The 21778-nt window shown below is 40.0% G+C and overlaps 2 protein-coding genes across 6 annotated transcripts in view; both read right to left on the bottom strand.

Annotated features, from left to right (window-relative positions):
* Positions 1 to 1654: 1654 nt before the first annotated feature.
* On the bottom strand, positions 1655 to 12548 carry CTSK (cathepsin K). Of its 2 annotated transcripts, XM_067727679.1 has the most exons (8): positions 12371 to 12541; positions 10685 to 10808; positions 10078 to 10200; positions 9840 to 9992; positions 8142 to 8360; positions 4605 to 4770; positions 4235 to 4340; positions 1655 to 2341 (listed from the first exon to the last, which is right to left on the bottom strand). In XM_067727679.1, the coding sequence occupies exons 2-8, from the start codon at positions 10805 to 10807 to the stop codon at positions 2242 to 2244; spliced, it is 990 nt and encodes a 329-aa protein (XP_067583780.1). In that variant the 5' UTR covers position 10808; positions 12371 to 12541; the 3' UTR covers positions 1655 to 2241. The 2 variants fall into 2 exon arrangements, with proteins under 2 accessions (XP_067583780.1, XP_067583781.1); XM_067727680.1 differs by lacking the exon at positions 4235 to 4340 and having other exon boundaries at positions 12371 to 12548.
* Positions 12549 to 13826: 1278 nt separating this feature from the next.
* The window catches only part of ARNT (aryl hydrocarbon receptor nuclear translocator), a 62471-nt gene continuing 54519 nt past the window's right edge, over positions 13827 to 21778 (bottom strand). For 3 of the 4 annotated variants that reach the window (XM_067727674.1, XM_067727671.1, XM_067727673.1), the window contains 8 exons: positions 20339 to 20449; positions 20102 to 20174; positions 19825 to 19948; positions 19531 to 19633; positions 19002 to 19149; positions 17694 to 17856; positions 16691 to 16857; positions 13827 to 15923 (listed from right to left, as the gene is read on the bottom strand). In XM_067727674.1, coding sequence (XP_067583775.1) covers positions 15834 to 15923; positions 16691 to 16857; positions 17694 to 17856; positions 19002 to 19149; positions 19531 to 19633; positions 19825 to 19948; positions 20102 to 20174; positions 20339 to 20449 — 979 coding nt within the window. In that variant the 3' untranslated portion in view covers positions 13827 to 15833. The remainder of the gene's footprint in view (positions 15924 to 16690; positions 16858 to 17693; positions 17857 to 19001; positions 19150 to 19530; positions 19634 to 19824; positions 19949 to 20101; positions 20175 to 20338; positions 20450 to 21778) is intronic. The other variant, XM_067727672.1, reaches the window with a different exon arrangement.

A 21778-nucleotide genomic window follows, 5' to 3' on the forward strand; every position in this document is an offset into this window, starting at 1 on the left:
AGACTAGAGGATAAACAAGTCTTTTTGTTTTTTTTAATTTCTTTTTTTTTAACTTTTCAAGATAAATAAAGTATACATTATTAGGACTTTTCACAGCCAAAAGTCAGTTTTTCACTTCCATTCCACGTGGAAATTTTTGCTGTGGCTTATTTGTTTTCACAGCTGTATGATATTCCGTAGCATATCTGTTTCACAATATATTCATCCATTTTTCTCTTGCTGTACATTTAGATTGTTCTAGGTTCTTTTCCTCTTTCAAATAATTCTGCAATGCATTCTTCTGTGTGTCTCCTTATGCACATGTGGGAATGTCTCTAAAGATGGGTAAGTACTTCATCTTTTTTTGTTTTTAAATATATTTATTTGTTTGTTTAGCTGCTTTGGGTTTTTGTTGCAACGCCCTGGCTTTCTCTATGAGATCAGGCATCTTTTCCTGTATTCATTGGCTTTTTAGATTTCTTCTGTGGATTGCCTGTTTGTGTCTTTTGCCTAATTTTCTATTATTTGTTTTTATCTCATCAATCTGTAGTTTGTTTGTTTTTACATATACGTTCTAGATACTAGTCTTCTGTTATTTATAGGCTATGCCTGTTCAGGTCCTCCAAGAAGCAGACACCAAGAGGGAATTAGAAGTGTAAGACAATTACTGGGGGTCAGTGCTTCTGAAGGGTAATGGGAAAAGGAACAGGAGTGGTTGAGAAGAATCTTTAGACCCCAGTGCAGCTCTTGATACCGTCTCATTGCGGCTTCTCCTTTGTCTTTGGATGTGGGGTATCTTTTTTGGTGAGTTCCACTGTCTTCCTGTCGATGATTGTTCAGCAGTTAGTTGTGATTCCGGTGCTCTCGCAAGAGGGAGTGAGCGCACGTCCTTCTACTCCACCATCTTGAACCAGTCTCTTAGTACAATTCTTAATACTGAGTAAGCACTTTAAAAATGTTGGTTGTAAATGTCCATCAACAGATGAATGGATAAAGAAGAAGTGGCACATATATACAATGGAATATTACTCAGCCATAGAAAGAAATGAAATTGGGTTATTTGTAGTGAGGTGGATGGACCTAGAGTCTGTCAGACAGAGTGAAGTCAGAAAGAGAAAAACAAATACCATATGCTAACACATATATATGGAATCTAAAAAAAAAAAATGTTCATCTCACTGATGAAACTGCAGGGCAGGAATAAAAACGTAGACATAGAGAATGGACTTGAGGACACAGCGGGAGAGGGGGAAGCTGGGGTGAAGTGAGAGTAGCATCTACATATATACACTACCAAATGTAAAATAGTTAGCTAGTGGGAAGCAGCAGCATAGCACAGGGAGATCAGCTCGGTGCTTTGCAGTGACCTAGAGGGGTGGGATAGGGAGGATGGGAGGGAGGCTCAAGAGGGAGGGGATATGGGGATATATGTATGCATATGGCTGATTCACTTTGTTGTACAACAGAAACTAACACAGTATTGTGAAGCAATTATACTCCAATAAAGATCTATTAAAAAAATAATAAAAATGTTGAAGGAATGAACAAATAAATGAATTAGGACAAATTGTTTATGCAGCAGAATCTCCAGACAAATTGTGAACACATCACATATAAGGAATATGTTTTGTTCATCTTTTTGTCTCCAGCACCTAGCATGGTATCTGACACAAAATGAACGTTTACTAAATAGCTATTTATTAAATTAGAGATAAGCGATAAATACAGTTTACTTTATAAATGCAAAGAAGGAAAAACAAAACACATTTGTTGTATCATGTAACCTTGTACCAAAGATTTATGAATAGATTTATTAATGGGGTGGAATTTCTACCTTGAAGATATAGAAGTAAATGTGGAGACTGAGAAGTCAGGTCACCTTAGTCCTCTAGAGTGGTTAAAGCTAACTAGTCCCTGTGAATGAGAATCTAGCCTAGCTGAAGATCTCTAGCCTCTATTTACACAGCATTGGCCCCAGGACAACACAGTCAGGGCAGGTTGTGGTCACATCTCTTAGCCTAAGAATGCATACCTGTTAGGGAAATTTCCTATTTCTAATGAAAAAATAAAGACCTTGGGTGGAGAGAAGAAACGTAGTAGGAGTGTCACTTGAAGCACAAACAAACATGGAAACTGAACAGACAATCTCTGTATCATTACATCTTCTTCAAGAAAGGCACACCAATTCCCTTCCAAGGTATATCAGTATGTTGCACCATTGTGGAAGGAATGGAAGAGCAGGATGGGGTTGCCTGGCTGAAGTCACATCTTGGGGAAGCTGGCCAGGTTGGCAATGCCACAAGCGTTGTTCTTATTCCGGGCCATGAGGATATAGCCTTTGTTCCCCCAGTTTTCTCCCCAGCTGTAGGACCAAGCAAGGAAAATACTTAGTACCCTCAGTTTATTCAATAAAATATTTACTGAGTATTGTACCTGAGTATAGGTACTGATGTTTTACAAAAATGAATAAGACAGTTTTTACCTTTAAACAGTTTAAAGTCAAGAAATGGAGGCATAGTGCTATAGGAGAAATTGCTTCTGACCAAGGGGATCAAAAAGGGCTTAAGAAAAAGGTGGCATTTGAGCTGAGCCCAAAGGCGGATAGAATTTGGACCTGTGGAAATGGAAGCCAGCAGGGGAGTGTGAAATGAGTAACAGGCAGGAAAGCATGCGACATGTGTTAGGATCATGTAGCTGAAAAACAGGGTGCTTGACAGGGTGTAGCGGGAGATCAGGTTGAGTGATCTTTATTGCCAGGCTAAAGAGTTTGACTCTCTGGCCCATGATAGTAGAGGAGACACTGAAGTTTTCTGATTGGGAGAGTAAAATCATTCAACTTGTGTTTTATGAAGACTAATCTTGAAAACGTGAGTCTAGAGCATAAGAAAGAGGCAAGAGAGGCTGAAGTTGGTGATCTTGGTTTCATAGAAGAAATGAATGAAACTATGAGAATTGATGAGATTGCTAAGGAGTCAAGTGGAGAGACTGGAAGATTAGATACAGGTAGACAAAGACAGAGACAGAGACAGGCAGAGAGAGGGAAGATTGGTCTATACATCTTCCTAAATTGTTTTCATGAGTTTTTTGTCCTTTTTCCCCAACCAGAAAATTCACCAGTTACCCGGTACATTTTACTTAAGCCCGCTGTTCCCTTCTCCAGAGGTCCCCAATGATCCTGATCCTGCCTAGGTGTGTCCTTTATTCTTCCCAGCTCTCTTGGCAGTTGATCAAGAAAGGAAAGGGTAAGTGCTTGCGCTGGGAGTCAAGAAAGGGAGAACACAAGACAGAAGCTGTGGGAGAAGGAACATCCTCTTAGAAAGGTGCTCAGGTTCACTCTTAATTGGGACTGTGATATAAAAAGTTGCTTCAGGTTTGAAGCAACTCCCAGCCTTACATTCTATCCTGCCAGCCCTCCAGGCAGCAAATCCAACTTGGTTATACTACTGCATTGGCCTGTGCACTCCCCAGAGTCTAGGACCCCTGCTCTTTGGAGGGCACCAAGGACAGAAAATTTAATCAGGGCTACTGCTAGGCTGGTGTTGACCAATGCGGAAAGAAAAAGAATAACTACCCTAAATCTGCGCCCCTACAAAGTCACAAGGGGCTAAAGAGAAATGGGGAGCCAACTACTAATAACGTGTAGTTTTATTTGTTCCCAATAATAGAGAGGGAAACACTAATTTTTGTTGTTGTTGCTCATATCCACTTTCTGAAAAGCATTTCTCTTCACAGACTTCAAAATCTTTGGCCAGTTCTTATACATGTCTATCCTAAGTGTAGCTGGAAGGGCAAAAAGCTGCACAAGAGGATACTAAACTGTTACTTTGTTTATACTGTACCCTAGTGCTTATAGACAGACTGATGATGGAAACCTCTCTAAAAAATCAATCACATTAGAGAGAAAAGAAAGAAAAAAATATAATTCCAAAGCTCCTGCTGGTTCTTGGTGCTACTTTATGTTCTCATTTAGCTAGGTCTGTCTTTCTTAGGGGGCAATGAGGTCACTGAAGACAGACATCTGCTCATGTGTTTGTGTATGTGACTAAGTACCTTGAACATATAGCAGCTGCCCAACACATACCTTTAGTACTCTTGTCTGGTCATTAAATGTTAGAATTAATAGCCTCTGATTGGGAAGGTAGAATTGAAACATCTGAGAAAACTTTCTCTTGATTTAAGAGAAAGAAAGGAATATTGGGAAGTTGGAGTTGAGGGTGAGTGTTAAGAGGATGACATGTAGTGTTCCCATCATTACCTGTTTTTAATTATCCAGTGCTTGTTTCCCTTCTGGATCCCGTATCCCACTGCCAAAACTGCATGGTTCAGATTATCACTATTGCAGTTTTCATCGTAATACACACCTAGGAAACAAACTATCAAGGTGAAGCTTCCTGCAATCCAAGGGTCGCCCTGTGAGGTCTCCCACTCTAGGAGACCCTCTGTAGAATCCCATTCCAGTCAGGAGGGCTTACAAAAGAGATGCTCTGTGCTGCGGCAGCTGTTTCTCCCTGGCAGACTCAGTCTTTATGGAAACAAGTACTGAAAATGCTCAGTACCCTTCAAGAAGCTGCCCAGCCCACGTCATAAGAGAAGGTTGATTGTGCCCCATAGGAACAGTGCCTTACCTTTTCTGTAAAACTGGAAGGAGGTCAGGCTTGCATCAATGGCCACAGAGACGGGTCCCACTCGGGCCACTGCCCTCTTCAGGGCTTTTTCATTTCCCTCAGGGATCTCTCTGTACCCTCTGCACTTAGCTGCCTTGCCTGTTGGGTTGTACATACAACTTTCATCCTGGAAAAAACAGGTTGAAATAGGACTAGGACTAAGCAACAGGCAGTGAATCAGTGAGTGAGGAATTCTGCCAATGTTTTGGGTGATGTCAGTGCACTAACAGGGGCAGCAGACTAGAGTCTCTAGAAAGGGTCTGTTCTCTCCTCACCATTTTAGAAACTATAAAGAAAAGAATATGAAAAGTGGATACCTTGTACCGTACACAAAAATCAGCTCCAGGTGGTTTTAAAACATAAATGTGAAAGGAAACTGTAAAACTTAAAAAAGAGAATATTTTTTATTTCTACCTCAGGGTAGAGAAAGATTTCTGAAATAAGATTTTTTTAAAAGCACAAATCATCTTCCGGCAATGTAGTATGTGTGATCCTCGGTAGGCAGGGAGGCAGCAGCTGCTGTGTGGGGAGGAGGCCAAGGCCAAGACCCAGCTAGAGGGAGGACCTTGGCCCCATGCACATATAGCAGGCAAAGAGTTCTGGCTGGACCCTTGTGCTCTCATGAGATAAAAGCACATAACATGACACTAAAACAAATTAATAAGGAACTTAGCAATTCAGCTTGTGAATTTCCAAAGTTATGTTTTGCAGGTCTAGTTAACGATGATATGTTTCATTGTCAAGCCACAATTATGGAATCTAATGGGAACCCACATCAAGGTGGTGTATTCTTTTTGGCAGTTCATTTTCCTACAGACTACCCCTTCAAAACCCTGAAGTTGCATCTACAAGAATACATTGTCTAAATATTAACAATAATGGCAGCAGTTGACATGATATTCTAAGATTACAGTAGTCTCCTGTCTTAATAATTTCTCAAGATTCCTTTATCTGCCATATGATCCAAACCCTTGATGCCTCCTAGCGCCAAATATTGCATAGATCTACAAGTAAAATAAAATATCTAGGGAATGGATTTGGAAGGATACCACGTGATGATACTTTAAAAATAACCTGTATTATGGCTGGAGGGAACTTAAATTACTGTATTATCTGGCTGCTGCCCTATCAGATCTCTTCTTTTTTTAAATTTTGTTTTTCTTTACCTCCTTCCATTCATTTACACGTTCATATAAGATGTTCTCTCAGTTTTGGACAATAACTGCTTCTAAAAACTGTAAAGTAAAAAAGAGAACAGTTGTCCAAGATTCAGAATGTTAAAAATGGAACACATGTTTTATATGGCTAATTCTTCATTTTAATTGATTACGAGACCAAAATCATTGCACATTTCTCTAAAATGCTGACGAGATCATCTGAGGGGGTAGGAGAACAGAGATTATAAGTCAATTGCTCCTTCTATTCCAAAATAGGGTTTCAAATGTTATGTAATTTTCCTTTAAATTATTCAGAGTTTCTGAGTTATTAGTTAAACTGTCTCTCAACAAACTGGTTAATATAGTACTGAATAAATGATGCAAGCTGTCAATGGATAAGTGATCAACTACTAGCTCTAATAATATTTAAGTTATGTTTTTAATATAGTTAGACAACCCTTTAAATTGGTTGCCTGGATTAATCAATACAAAAAAAGTTATAAACATGAATCTGTTTTTTTGTATACACTGTTAGGATTTGTTTAATTTTTTTGATGTCAGGTGACAACAAAAAGTTGTCAGGAGAATATTTGACAGTTTAAAAAAGAATATTTTACCACGCCCAGGTTATCTCACTGACTGGCCTGATGTACTCAGAATTCAAAAGCTAACCTTGTAGGACAGCTTCAGTGTGCTGCGCCTTATGGCAGCAGCCCCAGGGTCAGATATGGACTGGGGACACAGCAGTTCTGAGAACTGTACACAGAGTAAAGAAAAAGCTTTCCACACACAACCTCCAACTTCTCTGACTTATTTACCTGACAGCTAAAAAAACCATAACATGGAATACTAATGGCATGACATTTACGAAATGAAGTAGTTTTGATGTGGCCAATGTCACGATGATGTGCTGAAGTGACATTACTATGTAGGTTGCTGAGTATCCAGTAAAATGGATCTGTTCAGTCATTTACATTAATGAGCATTTTTGTTGCAGGAGATACCATTTCAGATGACTAAACATGAATAAATAAAACTCGTTTTTACTGGATTTTTTAAAGGCACAAATTGCAAAGGAAAAAAATTAATAATTTTTCTACACTAAAATTAAAAACTTTTCTGGATTGAAAGACATCATAAAGAGAATGAAAAGAAAAATAGACTCACAATACACATAGTATTAGTATCCAAATATCTTTTTAAAATTCCTAAAAATCAGTAAAAAGGAGAACACAACCTAAAGATGGGAAAAGATATAAACAGTCAATTCACTGAAGAAGAAATGCAAATGGCCAGATAAGCATACCAATGAAGAGATGAATCAATAGGATTTCTTATACTGTGCAGGTGGGAAATACAAATTTTTCCAAACACTTTGGTAAATAATTTGACATTATCTAGTAAAGAGGAAGATGCACATACCCCAAGACTCAGACAATTCTGTTACTAGATATTATATTCTGGTAAAGAAATTCTTGTACATGTGCATAGAAGACGTGCCCGGGAATGTTTGCAGCAGATAAACAGATCCAATAGATAGATCTTGGCTCTGCTACATAACTAGAGGTGTGAGTTTGAATATGCTATTTTATCTCCTTAAGTGTCAATGTCCTCACCTATAAAGTGAGGATAAGGGTAACTTACAGGGCTTTTATGAGGATTAAATGAGAGCATGCACTAAGTACATGGCTTAGCGTATGGTAGCCATCATTTGTATTACTCAGCCTTGTTATCCCTGCTTCAAAGGCTCTTATTGCAAAGGCCCCATATTATATTATCTATCAACCCCAAGTATATAAAAAGCCCTCAGATCTTCTTCCTTTTAGATAAGAAAGATCTTCCTATTACTAAAGGACCTTATAGGAGGAAGTGAGTTAATCTCTAAAACTGCAGTAAATATGAAGCAACTTGCTTTTTCCCTCATTTTATACATGTTAGCATGTTAACTTACATAATTTGCTTAAATGTCCCCCAAACCCACACTGAGATCATACAAAATAAGGCCAAGTGATTCATGAAATTAGCATGGTGGGCCTGGAGACTTGTGATGGGAGTGGAGGAATTGAGCAGAGTTACAGAGACTGACTCAGAGATCTATGGGATAACCTGTCCTCTGTTTTTTCTTCAGGGCAGAGAGGCAGATAGGAACCATGGTAGCCTAAGCTCCCCAAATTCTCCCAGACTGTGGGAATCTTCTTGGCCTCTGTGGGAAATTATCCCATCAAGAAGGCTGGATAGGGTAACAGAAAACAAGATTTCTGGACTTGTTTCCAGTACAAAATGTCATGCTGGGGAAGGAGGAGCCATTACAGAGCTGTATGACTGCATGGGACAGTCTCACCTGTCCAACATACGGGTAGGCATCTTCAGAGTCAATGCCCCGGTTCTTCTGCACATACTGGAAGGCATTGGTCATGTAGCCCCCTCCACAGCCATCATTCTCAGACACACAGTCCACCAGGTTCTGTGGACTCAGATTTAAGAGTTTGCCAGTTTTCTTCTTGAGTTGGCCCTCCAGGGCACCCACAGAGCTAAAAGCCCAACAGGAACCACACTGACCCTGAGAGGCATAACAGAGAAACTACCAGTCATTGCTGTTCACACTTTCTGTTTCTTCCTTCTACCTGCCTGATGAAATTCCATATGTTTTATAAATTCCAGCACCTGTCCCCTTTGCTGTGAAGTCTTCCTATTTCCCTTCATTTAACCTTTGTTACAGTGTTCTATTGCTATTGTTGCTATTGATAACTGTTGTTACTATTGTTACCATTAGCTGTAGTAAAGCAGAATACAGCTCTTCCTCCAATGAATCCATCATAAATTGAAAATATAGTAAGTCGAAAATGCATTTAATACCCCTAACCTACTGAACATCAAAACTTAGCCTAGCCTACCGTAAATGTGCTCAGTACACTTACGTTAGCCTTCAGTTGGGTAAAACTATCTAACACAAAGCCTATTTTATATTAAAGTGTTGCATATCTCACATAATTTATTGAATACTGTACTGAAAGTGAAAAACAGACTGGTTGTAAGTGTATTGGTTGTTTACCCTCATGATCATGTGGCTGACTGGGAGCAGCGGCTCTCTACCACAGGCCAAGATCAAGAAAAGGTTTCGTACCACATATCCTAGCCTGGGAAAAGATCAAAATTCAAAATTTGAAGTACAGTTTCTATGGAATGCCTATCACTTTCACACCATCATCAAGTCAAAAAATCATAAGGTGAACCATCAGAAGTTGGGGACCATCTGTACTGGTTTTGCAACACACTAGATGTGTAACCTTGGGTAAATTACTAAACCTCTCTGTACCTCACTTTCTTTATGTGTAAATTGTGGATAATTATAATATACTTAATGGAATTATGAGAATTTAAAAAGTTAATTCATGTAAAGGATGAATTATTATGTGTAATAATAATAATCTCTCAAAAAGTGCTAGCTATTATTATTAGTGTTTGTTCAGCTAGATTATACGTTTTTCTTTCTTTCCTGTTCTATTTTTTAAAACTGGGGATTTCTTGAGGACACAGGTTATGTCTTAGTCATCTTGAATCTCTACTGCCTAGCACTATATCTGGTAGGTTCTGAAAAAAATGTGTTTGTTGAATGAATGTTAAATCAAGTGTTTATCTGGTGGATAAAATCAGCCTTGTTAAGGTTGTGGGAAAACTTACATTCTCATGCTGGTAAGAATGTAAGATCATACAAACTTTTTTGGAAAGGATTCTGTGACCTACTGATTCCAATTTTGGGATTTGTTTTGCATAAATATTTGTATATATTCACAAAAATATATGCACACAGGTGCTTACAGCAACACTTTGTAGAAAAGAAAAAACAGAAATAACCTAAATCTACAAAAACAGATGATGAGTTAAATAACAGAATAGACTTTATTCTCTTAGCAGGGGGAGAGGTAACTTAATTCTTTGCCCTCTTTTTCTGATGCCCTCCTACCTTAAGAACAAAGAAGCAGAAGAACAGAGAGGTCATGCCAGTTTCCATACCCACACCCAAGAGGAAGGAGGGTACCTGGTTTTTGACAGGAGTAACATATCCCTTCTTCCGATAATCAATAGAGTCTGGGCTGCCTTCCCAGTCTGGGATATAGAGGGTGTCATTACTGCGGGAATGAGAGGGGGGTATTTTGAGTCCAGTCATCTTCTGAACCACTTCTTCACTGGTCTGGGACAAAGAAGAAAGAGGCCAGGCATAAGCAGGGAACCAAGACAAACAGGGAAGGTAGACCAGGAGCTAAGGATCAACTCACCATATCCCCCAAATGGTTCATGGCCAGTTCATATGTATGGACACCAAGAGAGGCCTCGAGATTATGGATGGAAATATGCTTCAGGTTTTTTTCCCAAATTAAACGCCGAGAGACTTCATCCACCTAAACAGAGCATAGTCAGTATTGGCATAGACTGTGTCCTGTGTACAAAGTTATCTACATAATACTGTGGCGGTTTCTAGAAGAGATTAAATTTACAGTCATAGAGGGTTTACAATCTAGTTGGGGAACTGACCATGGGATTATTAAGAGCATGCAAAAGAAATATATAAAACAAATAATAGAATGCAAAGCTCTGGAGAGACATATAGGAAAATAATTGCTTACGGATTAATAGCATTAATCTGAGAAGGTTTCCCAAAAGAGAAATATAAGACAGTTATGAAGAAAAGGAAGGACAGGACTTGATGGAGGGTGAATTGAGGAGTAGTAATGGAAAGTATATGTTAACAGTTAGGGACCAGGGGCAGGTTTGCTTGGTTGTAGTGGTTAAAGTATTGGGGTTGAAGAAGGGAGTCTGGAAGCTAGGATTAGATGTCTCAGGTTCCAACCCTCCCACCATGTTCCCCTCCAGGTTCCCAGGCACCTTGCTGTTATACTGCTTTCTGTAGGTCTTCTTCCATAGCTCCCACTGGGTGTTCAGCATCTCCTCGGGGTACAGAGCAAGGCTCACCACAGGCAGCAGTAGTAGAACCTTGAGCCCCCACATCCTGGAGAAGGGGATAATTAGGGGACATTCTTCTATTTGCCCAGAGGTTCCTAACCTGGCTTGGGATGAGGAAATAGCTGGAACCATATTCTCAGACAGGTGGTTCTTAACCTTTGGGATTCATAGACTCCCACGACAAGCTAATAAAAATTTTCAACCCACTTTAGTCCCAGAAAAATGAATGCACACACAATAATTCTGGGGGGTTCATGAATCCGAAGTTAAGAACGCCTTCCTCTGGACCACGAGGCAGAGGAAAACTAGGCTTTACAAGGAAGGTAGACAGAGATTGAGGATGACTTCCATATGATAAAAACAGTGATAGTCAGGAGGGTTCTGGATTTGGGTGGGACGCTGATACATCTGGTTACAAGTATTTTGACCTAGGGAGATTCAACACACACACACACAGATACACTTGCACAGATAACCAGCAATGGGATAGAAAATGGACAATCAGGATGGGACAACACCTGTCTGCTCCAGTGTCCCCAGCAGACTTGGAGGAGATAGACAAGGTAAGTGCAGGGTGGGATGAGTGGGGTCGGAGAATACACAAAGGAGAGATTTTCAGCTAAGTTTTGCTTCCTGATTATTTCTTCAAGGCATTCTTTTGTTCCTTGCCTAAATTCTGATACTTCTGATCTTGCTAGGAGAAGACAAGGGAAAAGCTCACAGCATTTCCTGTTCTCAAACTATGAGATGTTTACTGCCTCCTCAGTCGTCTTATGCATTTCTTCCTCCTTTCTCTTCCTGTTCCTTCCTCAGGCAGGAAACTGTCCTAATCTCAACCAGCTGCTGTGGGCAGGAAAATTTCTTTTTTTCTGACCAAAAAGCCCACAAAACCTCTGTGACTGCCTCACAGGACAAAAAGCCTCAGAACCAAAGTTTGTTAGAAGAATGTAAGACAGAAAAGCAATGTTCTGTGATTATTAGATACACAGCTTTTCAGAAGTTTACTCTAGCTTCATTCACTTCTCGCAGTGTCTTGCTAATTTCATGTCCTCCATTTTAAGAGCAAGTTAGTCTGCATCAAGCCACACAGCTTGCATAAATTTTGAATTTATAGTCCATTTTTGTGTAATCTTTGCAAACTGGCAAAATGTCCAGGAGGACGTTTAATATCTGGAATGTTAAGGGCTTTGGGATGTCTCAAACAGCAGGAAGACCTTACTGAGCTACCACCTCCCTGCACCACTCCTCCCCCCTGCTAGTAAGTTAACCCTTATGGTACCTGCCCACCCACCCCCGCACCTCCCCCCCCCCCAAAAAAAAAACCAACCCTGAGAGGTCACTCCTTGAGGGATGGGTAAAGGATGCCCTATATTCTTTGCTTTCACTAATAACCATGTATACATACAAACAAACCGTAAAAGGAGTCCTAAAGATTTCCAGGCAAATTTTACTTAGCCAGGAAATAACCTAAGAAGGGCATCACTGTTTTCATCTGCAAAGCCTATAAAGTTCATTTTGATCCCCAAGTCACTACGTTCCTAATATTCCTTAAAATGGAGAACTGAAAGGAATGAGAAGCTAAAAGATCTAGGAAGTTGAAAATGTTACCTGCTGATGGGGATCTGTTCTCTGGGCTCGTCTCAGCAGAGAAGTGTGGATAATGTGGGCGGATGACTAGGGGTGCTGGATTTATTCCACCAGGATTGCGGAAGTCAACTGTAGCTGTTGGCTGGAAAATTTGGATGGGGAGGGCAGTGGAGATAGAAATGCTGAGAGAGGGGGATTAGGGAGGAGGGAAGGAGGCAGCAGATTTGCATCGTTTCTGTGTGCGCATGTGGAGCATGTGTGCCAGGGCAGAGAGTTAGGTATTTAGTTTCACGTGGCTGCCTGCCTTTGAGAGCAGACAAAAAAAATACCTCAATACATATTATCCAAGTTGCGGCTTACCTTCTCTTTCGTGGACAAAATATTATTACACTGGGGGATTACAACTTTCCAGTCCCTTTCCTGTTATTCTTCATCTCTCCAACTTTGAAACCTCAGTTTTCCAATATGTCTGACCCTCACATGAGGGATGAGGAAATGAACACAAAAGGCTAGAAAAAAGTATGTAAGGGAAGTCACAGGCTCCAAAATCATTTGTATTTTATAAACTTGTTGACTAAAAGCTGTCATTGCTTCCAGGCAGGGGAATATCTTCCCCAGACTAACATGGTTTTGCTGAGGAAGGATACATCAAGAAAAGTCCAGATGAAACCAGTTCTAAAAGTAACCAGAAACAGTATTCCTGGTTATTTATGACAGCACTTGAATCAATGCCATAAGCACTGACAAATTCACATGTGACTTCTTTGTTGCTACAACTCTCAGATGGTGGGATGATGAACATTATCTGTCTCTATTATTAAAATCCCCAATCCAGGTCCAGTCATATGAGCTTCACCAAATGCTTCCCTCAACATCCAGGCATGTGACAGATCATAAGAATCTAGTTCAGTCCCTAAACCACAACCCCAAACATTTTCTTCCATAAACAGATGTGTGCGAAGAGGAAAAGGGGTCCTGGGAACAAAAAGGATAACACATGGGATCTAGAGTCAGTTTCTAGCTGGATTACACACATAGACCCTCAAGAACACAGGCTTATGCTTATGGGTTTTTTAAATTTCCTAATGAAACATACTGTCCTAGAGGGAAACTAGGTCTAGACCTGAATAGTTTAAATTTCCCCATTCTTAGTACCTTTAAATCCAGAAGTGCCCTATTGGTCTCAAGTCCCAACTTTCCCCCTCTCCGAAGGACTTGGGCAATCCCCCACCCCCATCCCATGGTCAGATGTTTCTGATGATTTTACTCAGAATGAGTCAAGATCAGGAGGACAACCAAGGAACGCTGAGTGATCAGAGCCCTATGATTTCTGATACCTGAAATTATAGACATACTGTGCTTTTATGTTTGTATATTTGAAGCGCAAGCTATGGATTCAACTAGTTGTGGGTGTTTGTTGTTTATGAGCTGGGAAGGAATAATAAAGCCGCAATCAAGATCACACAACACAGGAAAGTTTACAAAAGGAAAAAATATTTTGTTTTAAAATCTTTGCTACATGTCATTATTTTTGCCACTGTAAGGCTCAGCACAGATGCCAGCAGTACAGAAATGGCCAACAAGGAAAAAAAAAATCAAAAATAAAACCCTGAAGGAAAAGCAGAAACAAAACCCCCAGAGCATCTTCTCCCGCCCCTCCCCTTCCCCAGAAGCCCTATAATAACTGTACAATATTATAGTCCTGATCACATTTAAAAACAGCTGATTATTAAAAAACAAGGATTTCATTGGAAACTCAACTTTTTGGTTTCTTAAACTGTGATATAAATATATATGTATATTGTATGTGTGCACATAGAATAAAAAAATAAACTGTCTCCTTTTCCATTCCACTACCTGGCACCAGATTGGAGACAAAAGGGAGGGAAACCTAATGACATTCTTTCAGCCTCTCCAAGGCCACCTATGTTCCTCAGTCCCCTATGGCTACATTTAGTATGTCTTCTCCTTATTCAATCTTGCACTTAAGATACTGGCCTGAGCCAAACAAATAAACAAAAAAAAGGCCGATACACATGGCTGTTACCTGAGGAAGGGAAAGAGTGAGAGTAGTAACCTGTATCCGCGTTTATATGGCTATAGTTAATTGCTAAGTGACCCTGTCGGGATGGGAGTCCAGGTCCCATCTATCACATGGATTTATTACACTTGTACTATAAAGCAAAATCCAATCTCAAGATTGGAAAGGGAGCAAAGAGGAAAGAACTATAGGCCCAGAAGAGACCTAAATCTCCATTTCTTTCAGACTGGATACTTTGAGAATGGGATGAAAGAGGTTACTTTGCAAGAAGGCTTGGTATTTGGCTTAAACTCCACCAGTGAGGATTTTCACTGGGACTGCTAATCCAAGAAGTTGAGTTTCCATGCATATATAACCTCTACAGAACACACATCATATGTGATTCTGACAGAAAAATGCAGCATTATCATTATGGCCAAGTAGGGGGTTTCTAAAAGTGTTTATCTTGCCAGCCTACTTCTGTAATGTTTACAGATCTTCCATATAAGGTGAGAGCACCAAAAGCAGGAATGACCCATCTTTATCACTATATGTGTTCGATGAGAAACCAACGATTTCAATAGAAGACTTTATATACTTGCTTATAGTTGCCTATTGGCTGGGCATAGATATAAGTGCAGCAAAGACATTTATTTAAATACTCTTTGGCTGCAATACTAAGTGGAAAATACCTGGAAGAGTTAACTCCTTAGGACTCTTTAAAAAACACAAAGAAAGACAAAATCTGGGACAAATTTTGCATAACTCCCCAACAGGGAGAAAGAAACACAGAAACAAACGTGCACGTGCTCATGCACACACATGTGCACATGCATGCATGCATGCACGCACACACACACACGCACACACACACACACACACACACACACACACACACTCTCTCTCTCTCTCTCTTTCCCTCTCTCTCTCACACTTCCTAACTCATGTTTCTTTCCAGAGGAATTGCTCACAGGCAGCAGAAAGAGCCTATGCTCACTTCCTAAAGCCCCATGTATACCTACCATGCGTCATGGTCCTCAAACATGAGAACATTTCTCCCCTCCTCCACCTTATTGAGAATTTCTTTCCAGAAATAAGCCATAGTATCCAAGACAAATAGTGGATGCCAGGTTCTCTAACCTGCCCCTTGACCCAGCACAAATCATCTCTGCACAAAATTTCTGCTCAGGAGACATAAGGAAAGGCATTCTTAACCTTATCCAGTCTCAATTTTTCAAAGGGTCCCCAAAGCCTTGAGGATTCAACTCCATTTCTTCTATAAATGTTATCTCAGAGAGAAACAAGGAAGACAAGGGAAAGGTCAGAAGGAAAAGGGGGTATACATCAGGGGTGAGGGAAGGGAAGGGAGAGGAACTTTTATTCTGTTTATAGTAAGATTTGCTTTTTAAAAACAAATGGTGATCTTTTTTTTCTCCCCCACCCCTTATCCTCACCCCAATAGTTCTATTCTGAAAAGGAGGGAAACATAGTTAGATCAGGAAATTCTTCATTGTTGTAACTGTTGCTCTGGTCTCCCAGCATGGACAGCATCTCCTAATAAGTGAAAAAGAATAAGTTTGGGTCACACACCTTGATCCTTTACATTTATCAAGCTGCCTCCCAACATTCCCCTGAACTGTCATCTCTGGCCCCAGAGAGTTTCTGCTGTGCTGAGTTCTCAGCCTTCCTTACTCCCAGCAACAATGACTCCTTTAGATGACAACCTTTTTTCCTAGTTCCTTCTCTGTCTTCCTCCTACAGTTCCACATTTTCCCTCTTTTCTAGACCTCAGTATTTTCAAAAGGAGAAAAATCTGCTTGTCACATTTCATAAAACCCCCCTCTGGATACATATGGAATATCTCTTATCCTATTATGTTTTCCACCAAAACCTTGTTTTGCCTTCTTTCGACCTGTGTTTTAAACTAAGCTCCTCCTTTGTCCCACCTGAGATTACTCCACTGACTCTTGCAGTCCCCTCAGGATGTACGTAAATAGACCTTTAGAGCTGTATTCAGTATTTTTATACCTAAAGTACTATCAAGCGGGCACACGGTTCTCCGTGAATGGGCCAAAATTACTTTTTTTGATGTCTTCACATGGCGCTTCACATCACTAACGATGGTCTAGTCAAAGGCTGTGCAGCACACTAACTTCACAATCTTTTCAATTAATGACATCTATTCCTATATGTCTTGACTCTTTTCTTCTCTTCTTACTAACCTCAGTCAAACACCTGAATCCATGCATGCTTTCTTCTCTGTCTCTCCTCCCTGACTCTCTCCCAGTTTCTGGTTTTCTGAAGTCTGTTCACCCTCTCACCTGGAAGACCTCTGGCTGGCCAGGTTGCTGTGCTGATGGCTGTTGAACATGTTGCTCATTAGAACTTGAACGATGATGAGGCTGCTGGCCCTGCCACTGTGGCCAGACACCCACACCCTCTGCTGTCCGTGTCTGGAATTGTCCTGCAGTCTGTCCAGTCTCAGGAGCTAAAAATACAGCAAGGAAGAATAAACAACTTCAATCTGCTAACTCCACTAGAGAGGAGAAACTAGCATATTATCACATGCAAATAATTAATTTTACCTAGACACTTTCTGCCCTTCTTTCTGCAAATCAATGCCTCTTCTATTTCAAACCCTGGTCTCAGATTCATTTTTCTTCTCTAGGTACCCTTTCCAAAGAGTCCTTTGCTCATTCACACTATACTTGCATATTATTAAATTTACAATACTTTACATGCTTTCTGTTATATGTGCTAAAGTCTTTTTCATGTGGGTATGTTTTATATTCCAAATGGACTGTCACCTTGTTAGGTCAGTACAGCCGTGACAAAAGCAAGCAATTTTAACTACGAAATTCTTTCTCTCTCTTTTTTTTAAAATAAATTTATTTATTTTATTTATTTATTTTTGGCTGCACTGGGTCTTCATTGCTGCATGAGGGCTTTCTCCAGTTGCGACGAGCGGGGGCTACTCTTCCTTGTGGTGCGCGGGCTTCTCATTGCAGTGGCTTCTCTTTGCTGTGCAGCACAGGCTCTAAGCACGCGGGCTCAATAGTTGTGGCTTGCGGGCTCTAGGCGTGCAGGTTTCAGTAGTTGTGGCACGTGGGCTCAGTAGTTGTGGCTCCTGGGCTCTAGAGCGCAGGCTCAGCAGTTGTGGTGCACGGGCTTAGTTGCTCCGCGGTACGTGGGATCTTCCCAGACCAGGGCTGGAACCCGTGTCCCCTGCATTGGCAGGGGGACTCTTAACCACTGCGCCACCAGGGAAGCCCAAAATCCTTTCACTTTAGTGGTGTGATATTTCTCCTTCTAGTCTGAACTCACCAAAGTTGGATCCACGATTGGTGAGACTTGGGTAGGCAGCGGCACCAGGTGATGCAGTGGAAGCTCCAGGGAGGGACATGGGGCTGAAGGAGGATGGAGTCTGAAAGTTGCCTACACCAAATTGGGAAGAACGAGTCTTGGCTGTAGCCTGGGTAGCCACCTGCTAAAAGAAAGAAAGGGGTAGAGAACAAATGGAACATTAATATTATTGCACAGGCCATTCCTGTGAGAGTTAATGTTACCTCTGTCAATCACTGGATTCTTCTGAGCCAAGCTCATTACTTATATGCCATTGTATATTTCTTCCAATTAACTCCCAATCTCCCTTGACACTATTTTTAGACACGTGATAAATTGCAAAAAACAAAGAACTATGGGATTAGTAACAGTACACGTTTATTTAGAGTTGTGAGAATTAAACGAAAATGACTTAACCGAAAGCATTTTATAAACTGTAAAGTTATACAAAAACTAGAGGTATTAATAATAGTATAGCATTATATATAGAGAAAAAACACTTTGTATCATTTTATTTAGTCTGTACCACATTTATTTGTTCCTAATGATTTTTGTTTTTGGAAACTAAACATTTTTCTCACTACAATATTAATGCATATGTACTGTGGGATATTTTCAAAAGGAAGGAAAATAAAAAGGAAATAATCATCCATAATTCTACCACCAAAGACCCATGGTTAACATTTTCGGATAACTTCTTCTAGTTTTTATTTTCCTATGCATTTTTTATACAATGAGGTCATACTGCATATAACAATTCTGGAGCTTACTTCTGGTTTTGGCTTTTTTATTTAAGATATTACTTAGCAATATAAGTATATATCAACATATGACAGGACATTAGCTTTAGCTTTAACATATATTTTATATATACACATATACACTATATGAGGATTTTTCAACACAATTTTTTTTATTTTGGTAAATAGATATCACTGTGTATAAATTAGTGATTAATTTTCTCCTTTGTCCCTGTATTTTGTAGCCCTAACCAAAGTGGAAACTTCTCAGAATTTACTCCAAAACAAATCTGAAACTGAAACCTGTTCAAGATGTTTGTGAGCAATTTTTGATTTAAGGTGAATGTGAAAACCATGGACTCTGAGATGTTTATATTATCTATGGTTTTTAATTATCTAGCTGCTCCCAATAAAGATAAAAATTGGAAGGAAGGGGATGGAGGGGTGGAAAGAAGATGTCTAAGACAGACAGCAATAATTTTACATATGTAGAAAAGCCTAACCAAGCAAACAAAAAATACACAAGGGACAGACAGATGAGAAGGTTTACCTGGGCAGAGAAGCCTGGGCGGGTGCTAGGGGTCCAAGCTGGGGCTGCTCCCTGGGTAGGATTGGAGTGGCGAGAAATCTGGGCCAACATCTGCCCTGCAGAAGCTGATGGCTGGACAATGGTTACAGGAGGGGCCAGACCACTATTTCTAGGAGTGAACAAATAGTGAGGTAAGGATTTAAAAGGTGCATTTATCACAGAATCTAGGAATCACAGGACAATCTAGTGCTATACCTAGATTCCCTTGACTCCCTGGGGTTAAGGAAAACTTGATAACAGAATTTGGAAAAGACGAGAAAGACTGACAGTCACACACTGATCAGGACACACAGAGATGGGACCTAGAACATGGCAACAGGACAGGTGCAAAGAAAAAGGAGGAAGAAAAACAAGCTTGTCTCATCCTAGGCCTACAAGTTCCACTGCTTTGTCTGAAATAACCAGAGAAAGTTAGGGAAGAATAAAACTTGGATTCAGTAACTGAATCCCTCAGTTGCCATGTAAAGTAGCACACACATGTGGGGCTCACCTGAAACTCTCTGCCGGCCGGGAGGTAGGAGGGAATGTGTTGCCCTGGGAGAATAACTGTTGGGTGGCAGGGACAGTGCTGGAGGAGATGCCTTTACTCTGATCTGTGGACCAAAAGGAGTTGGGGGAGGGCCAGTCAAGGGGCTGTAGTATATTAGTTCAGCAAGTTCCTATTTACTCACGAGGTATTAGGATTAAATGGAAATATACTGGGAGACTACTGATTGGGCAATTGTAGGCCCATCAGTAAGTGATGAAAATGAGAATTTAAAATGAGAATAAGGAAGAAACATACCCGTATTGATGTTGGAGTAGATTTCTGAAAATCTTGGATCTCTATCTTGGGCAAATAGACCCTCTGACTTCTCGAGGGGCTTGCTGTGTTCTGGCCCTGTGGTTGTCACAGGCTGAACAGAAACCTGTGGAAATACAATGATAAAAATAACGAAGAAGGTTTAACATGACAACTCAATAACCCTAAAATTCATGTAAAGATACAAATATACTCTAACTGGCTCTCAGGGATACTTCTTAAGGAAATGCTCACCATCCTTCAAAGAAGACACACTAACCTGGGAATGATTGTAGCTGGCTAGTCCATCTCTTCCTTGTACCACATCCAATTCTGTTTGCTGTTGCTGCTGCCTATATGTTAAAGGCAAGTAAAGAGAGAAACGGGAAAAGAGATTTTTAAAAAGAATCTGGGGAAAGGGCTTAAAACAAACAAATAAACAAAAAAGTGGGACTGTATACGGCCACCACCCCAGGCTAGTCACTGCTCAATAAATGATTCTCCGACCATTTCTCACCTGGGTGCCAGCTGCCCTGAGCCCATCTCCAGGGATAAATTAGCTGTGGGACCTAGCTGTGGCCTCTGGATTGTGTTGGGCAGTGTAGGCCGTGGTTCCTGGCTAGAGTTCCTAGGAAAATGAAGAGTAGAGAGAACAAAGAAAAAAAAAGTATCTGACTCTGTTTGTACATAAGACATTATAGATTCACCTGTACATGGGGTAATCACTGATCAATTCCCCTTTCAAGTCCAATCCTATGATAACCTGTAACTTCAGATTCAGCAAATAATTCACACTACAGAAAACATGGTACAAATAGAAACTATGTCCTATGGAACAAGAGTTCATCCTGTTTGGGCTCTAACTCCTTCCAGGTATTCAATACCTAGTCGTTGTGGATGTGTGTATGTATATGTTGTATATCCATATATTGTGTTTTAAAAAAAGCATAAGTAAAAAACTGAAAGTACACAATGAAACATTAACAAAGACTATTTCTGGATAGTGAGAATTTTTTTCCTTCTCTTTACTATTTTCAATACCTTCCGAATTTTCTACAAAGAGTATTTATTACAAAATAAAATATTAAGAATCAACTAAAACTTACTGTAGGGGGAAAAACTGTAGTATGCAAAAATGGGGAAAGCCATTATTTCTAGAAACAACTTCTTAAAAAGACTTAACACATTTCAAAACTTAAGCAAAACAGAAATACAAAACAGTTGTTGTTCTGTAATATAAAGATACAAAATCAAAACCCCAAAAAACTACAATGACCTGAGTCCTAAGTTAATGAAAATTTCTAACTGAATCCACTCAGTTATACTAAAATTAATTAGCAAAGAACTAAACTTTACAAGCCCTAAAAGTTGAATTGGAGGACAGAGACTCAATGTTGTCACCGATATTATTCACACTTGCTAATTATTCATAATCAGATCTTCACACGTGGGTTTAAGGCCAATTCTACACAGATAGATTAAATGGAAAAGAAGTACCTTGACAACCGACACCCACTAGGATGGGTACAATAAAAAAAGACAGCAAGAATATGGAGAAGCTGGAACCCTCATACATTGCTGATGAGAATGTAAAATGGTACAGCAGCTTTGGAAAACAGTTTGGGAGTTCCTCAAAAGATTAAACATAGAGTCACCATGAGACCCAGCAATTCTACTCCTAGGTATATACCAAAGAGAATAAAAACATATCCACACAAAAACTAGTAAACAAATGTTCATAGCAGCAGTCTTAGTAGCCAGAAAGTGTAAACAACTCAATATCCATCAACTGACGAGTGGATAAACAAAATGTGGTATACCAATACAAAGCAATATTATTTGGCAATAAAAAGAAATGAAGTACAGATACATGCTACAACATGGATGATCCTTAAAATATTATACTAAGTGAAAGAGGCCAGTCACAAAAGAACCATATATTATATGTTTCCATTTA

This window comes from Pseudorca crassidens, chromosome 2 (assembly GCF_039906515.1).
Source record: "Pseudorca crassidens isolate mPseCra1 chromosome 2, mPseCra1.hap1, whole genome shotgun sequence".
Taxonomy (NCBI): Eukaryota; Metazoa; Chordata; class Mammalia; order Artiodactyla; family Delphinidae; genus Pseudorca; species Pseudorca crassidens.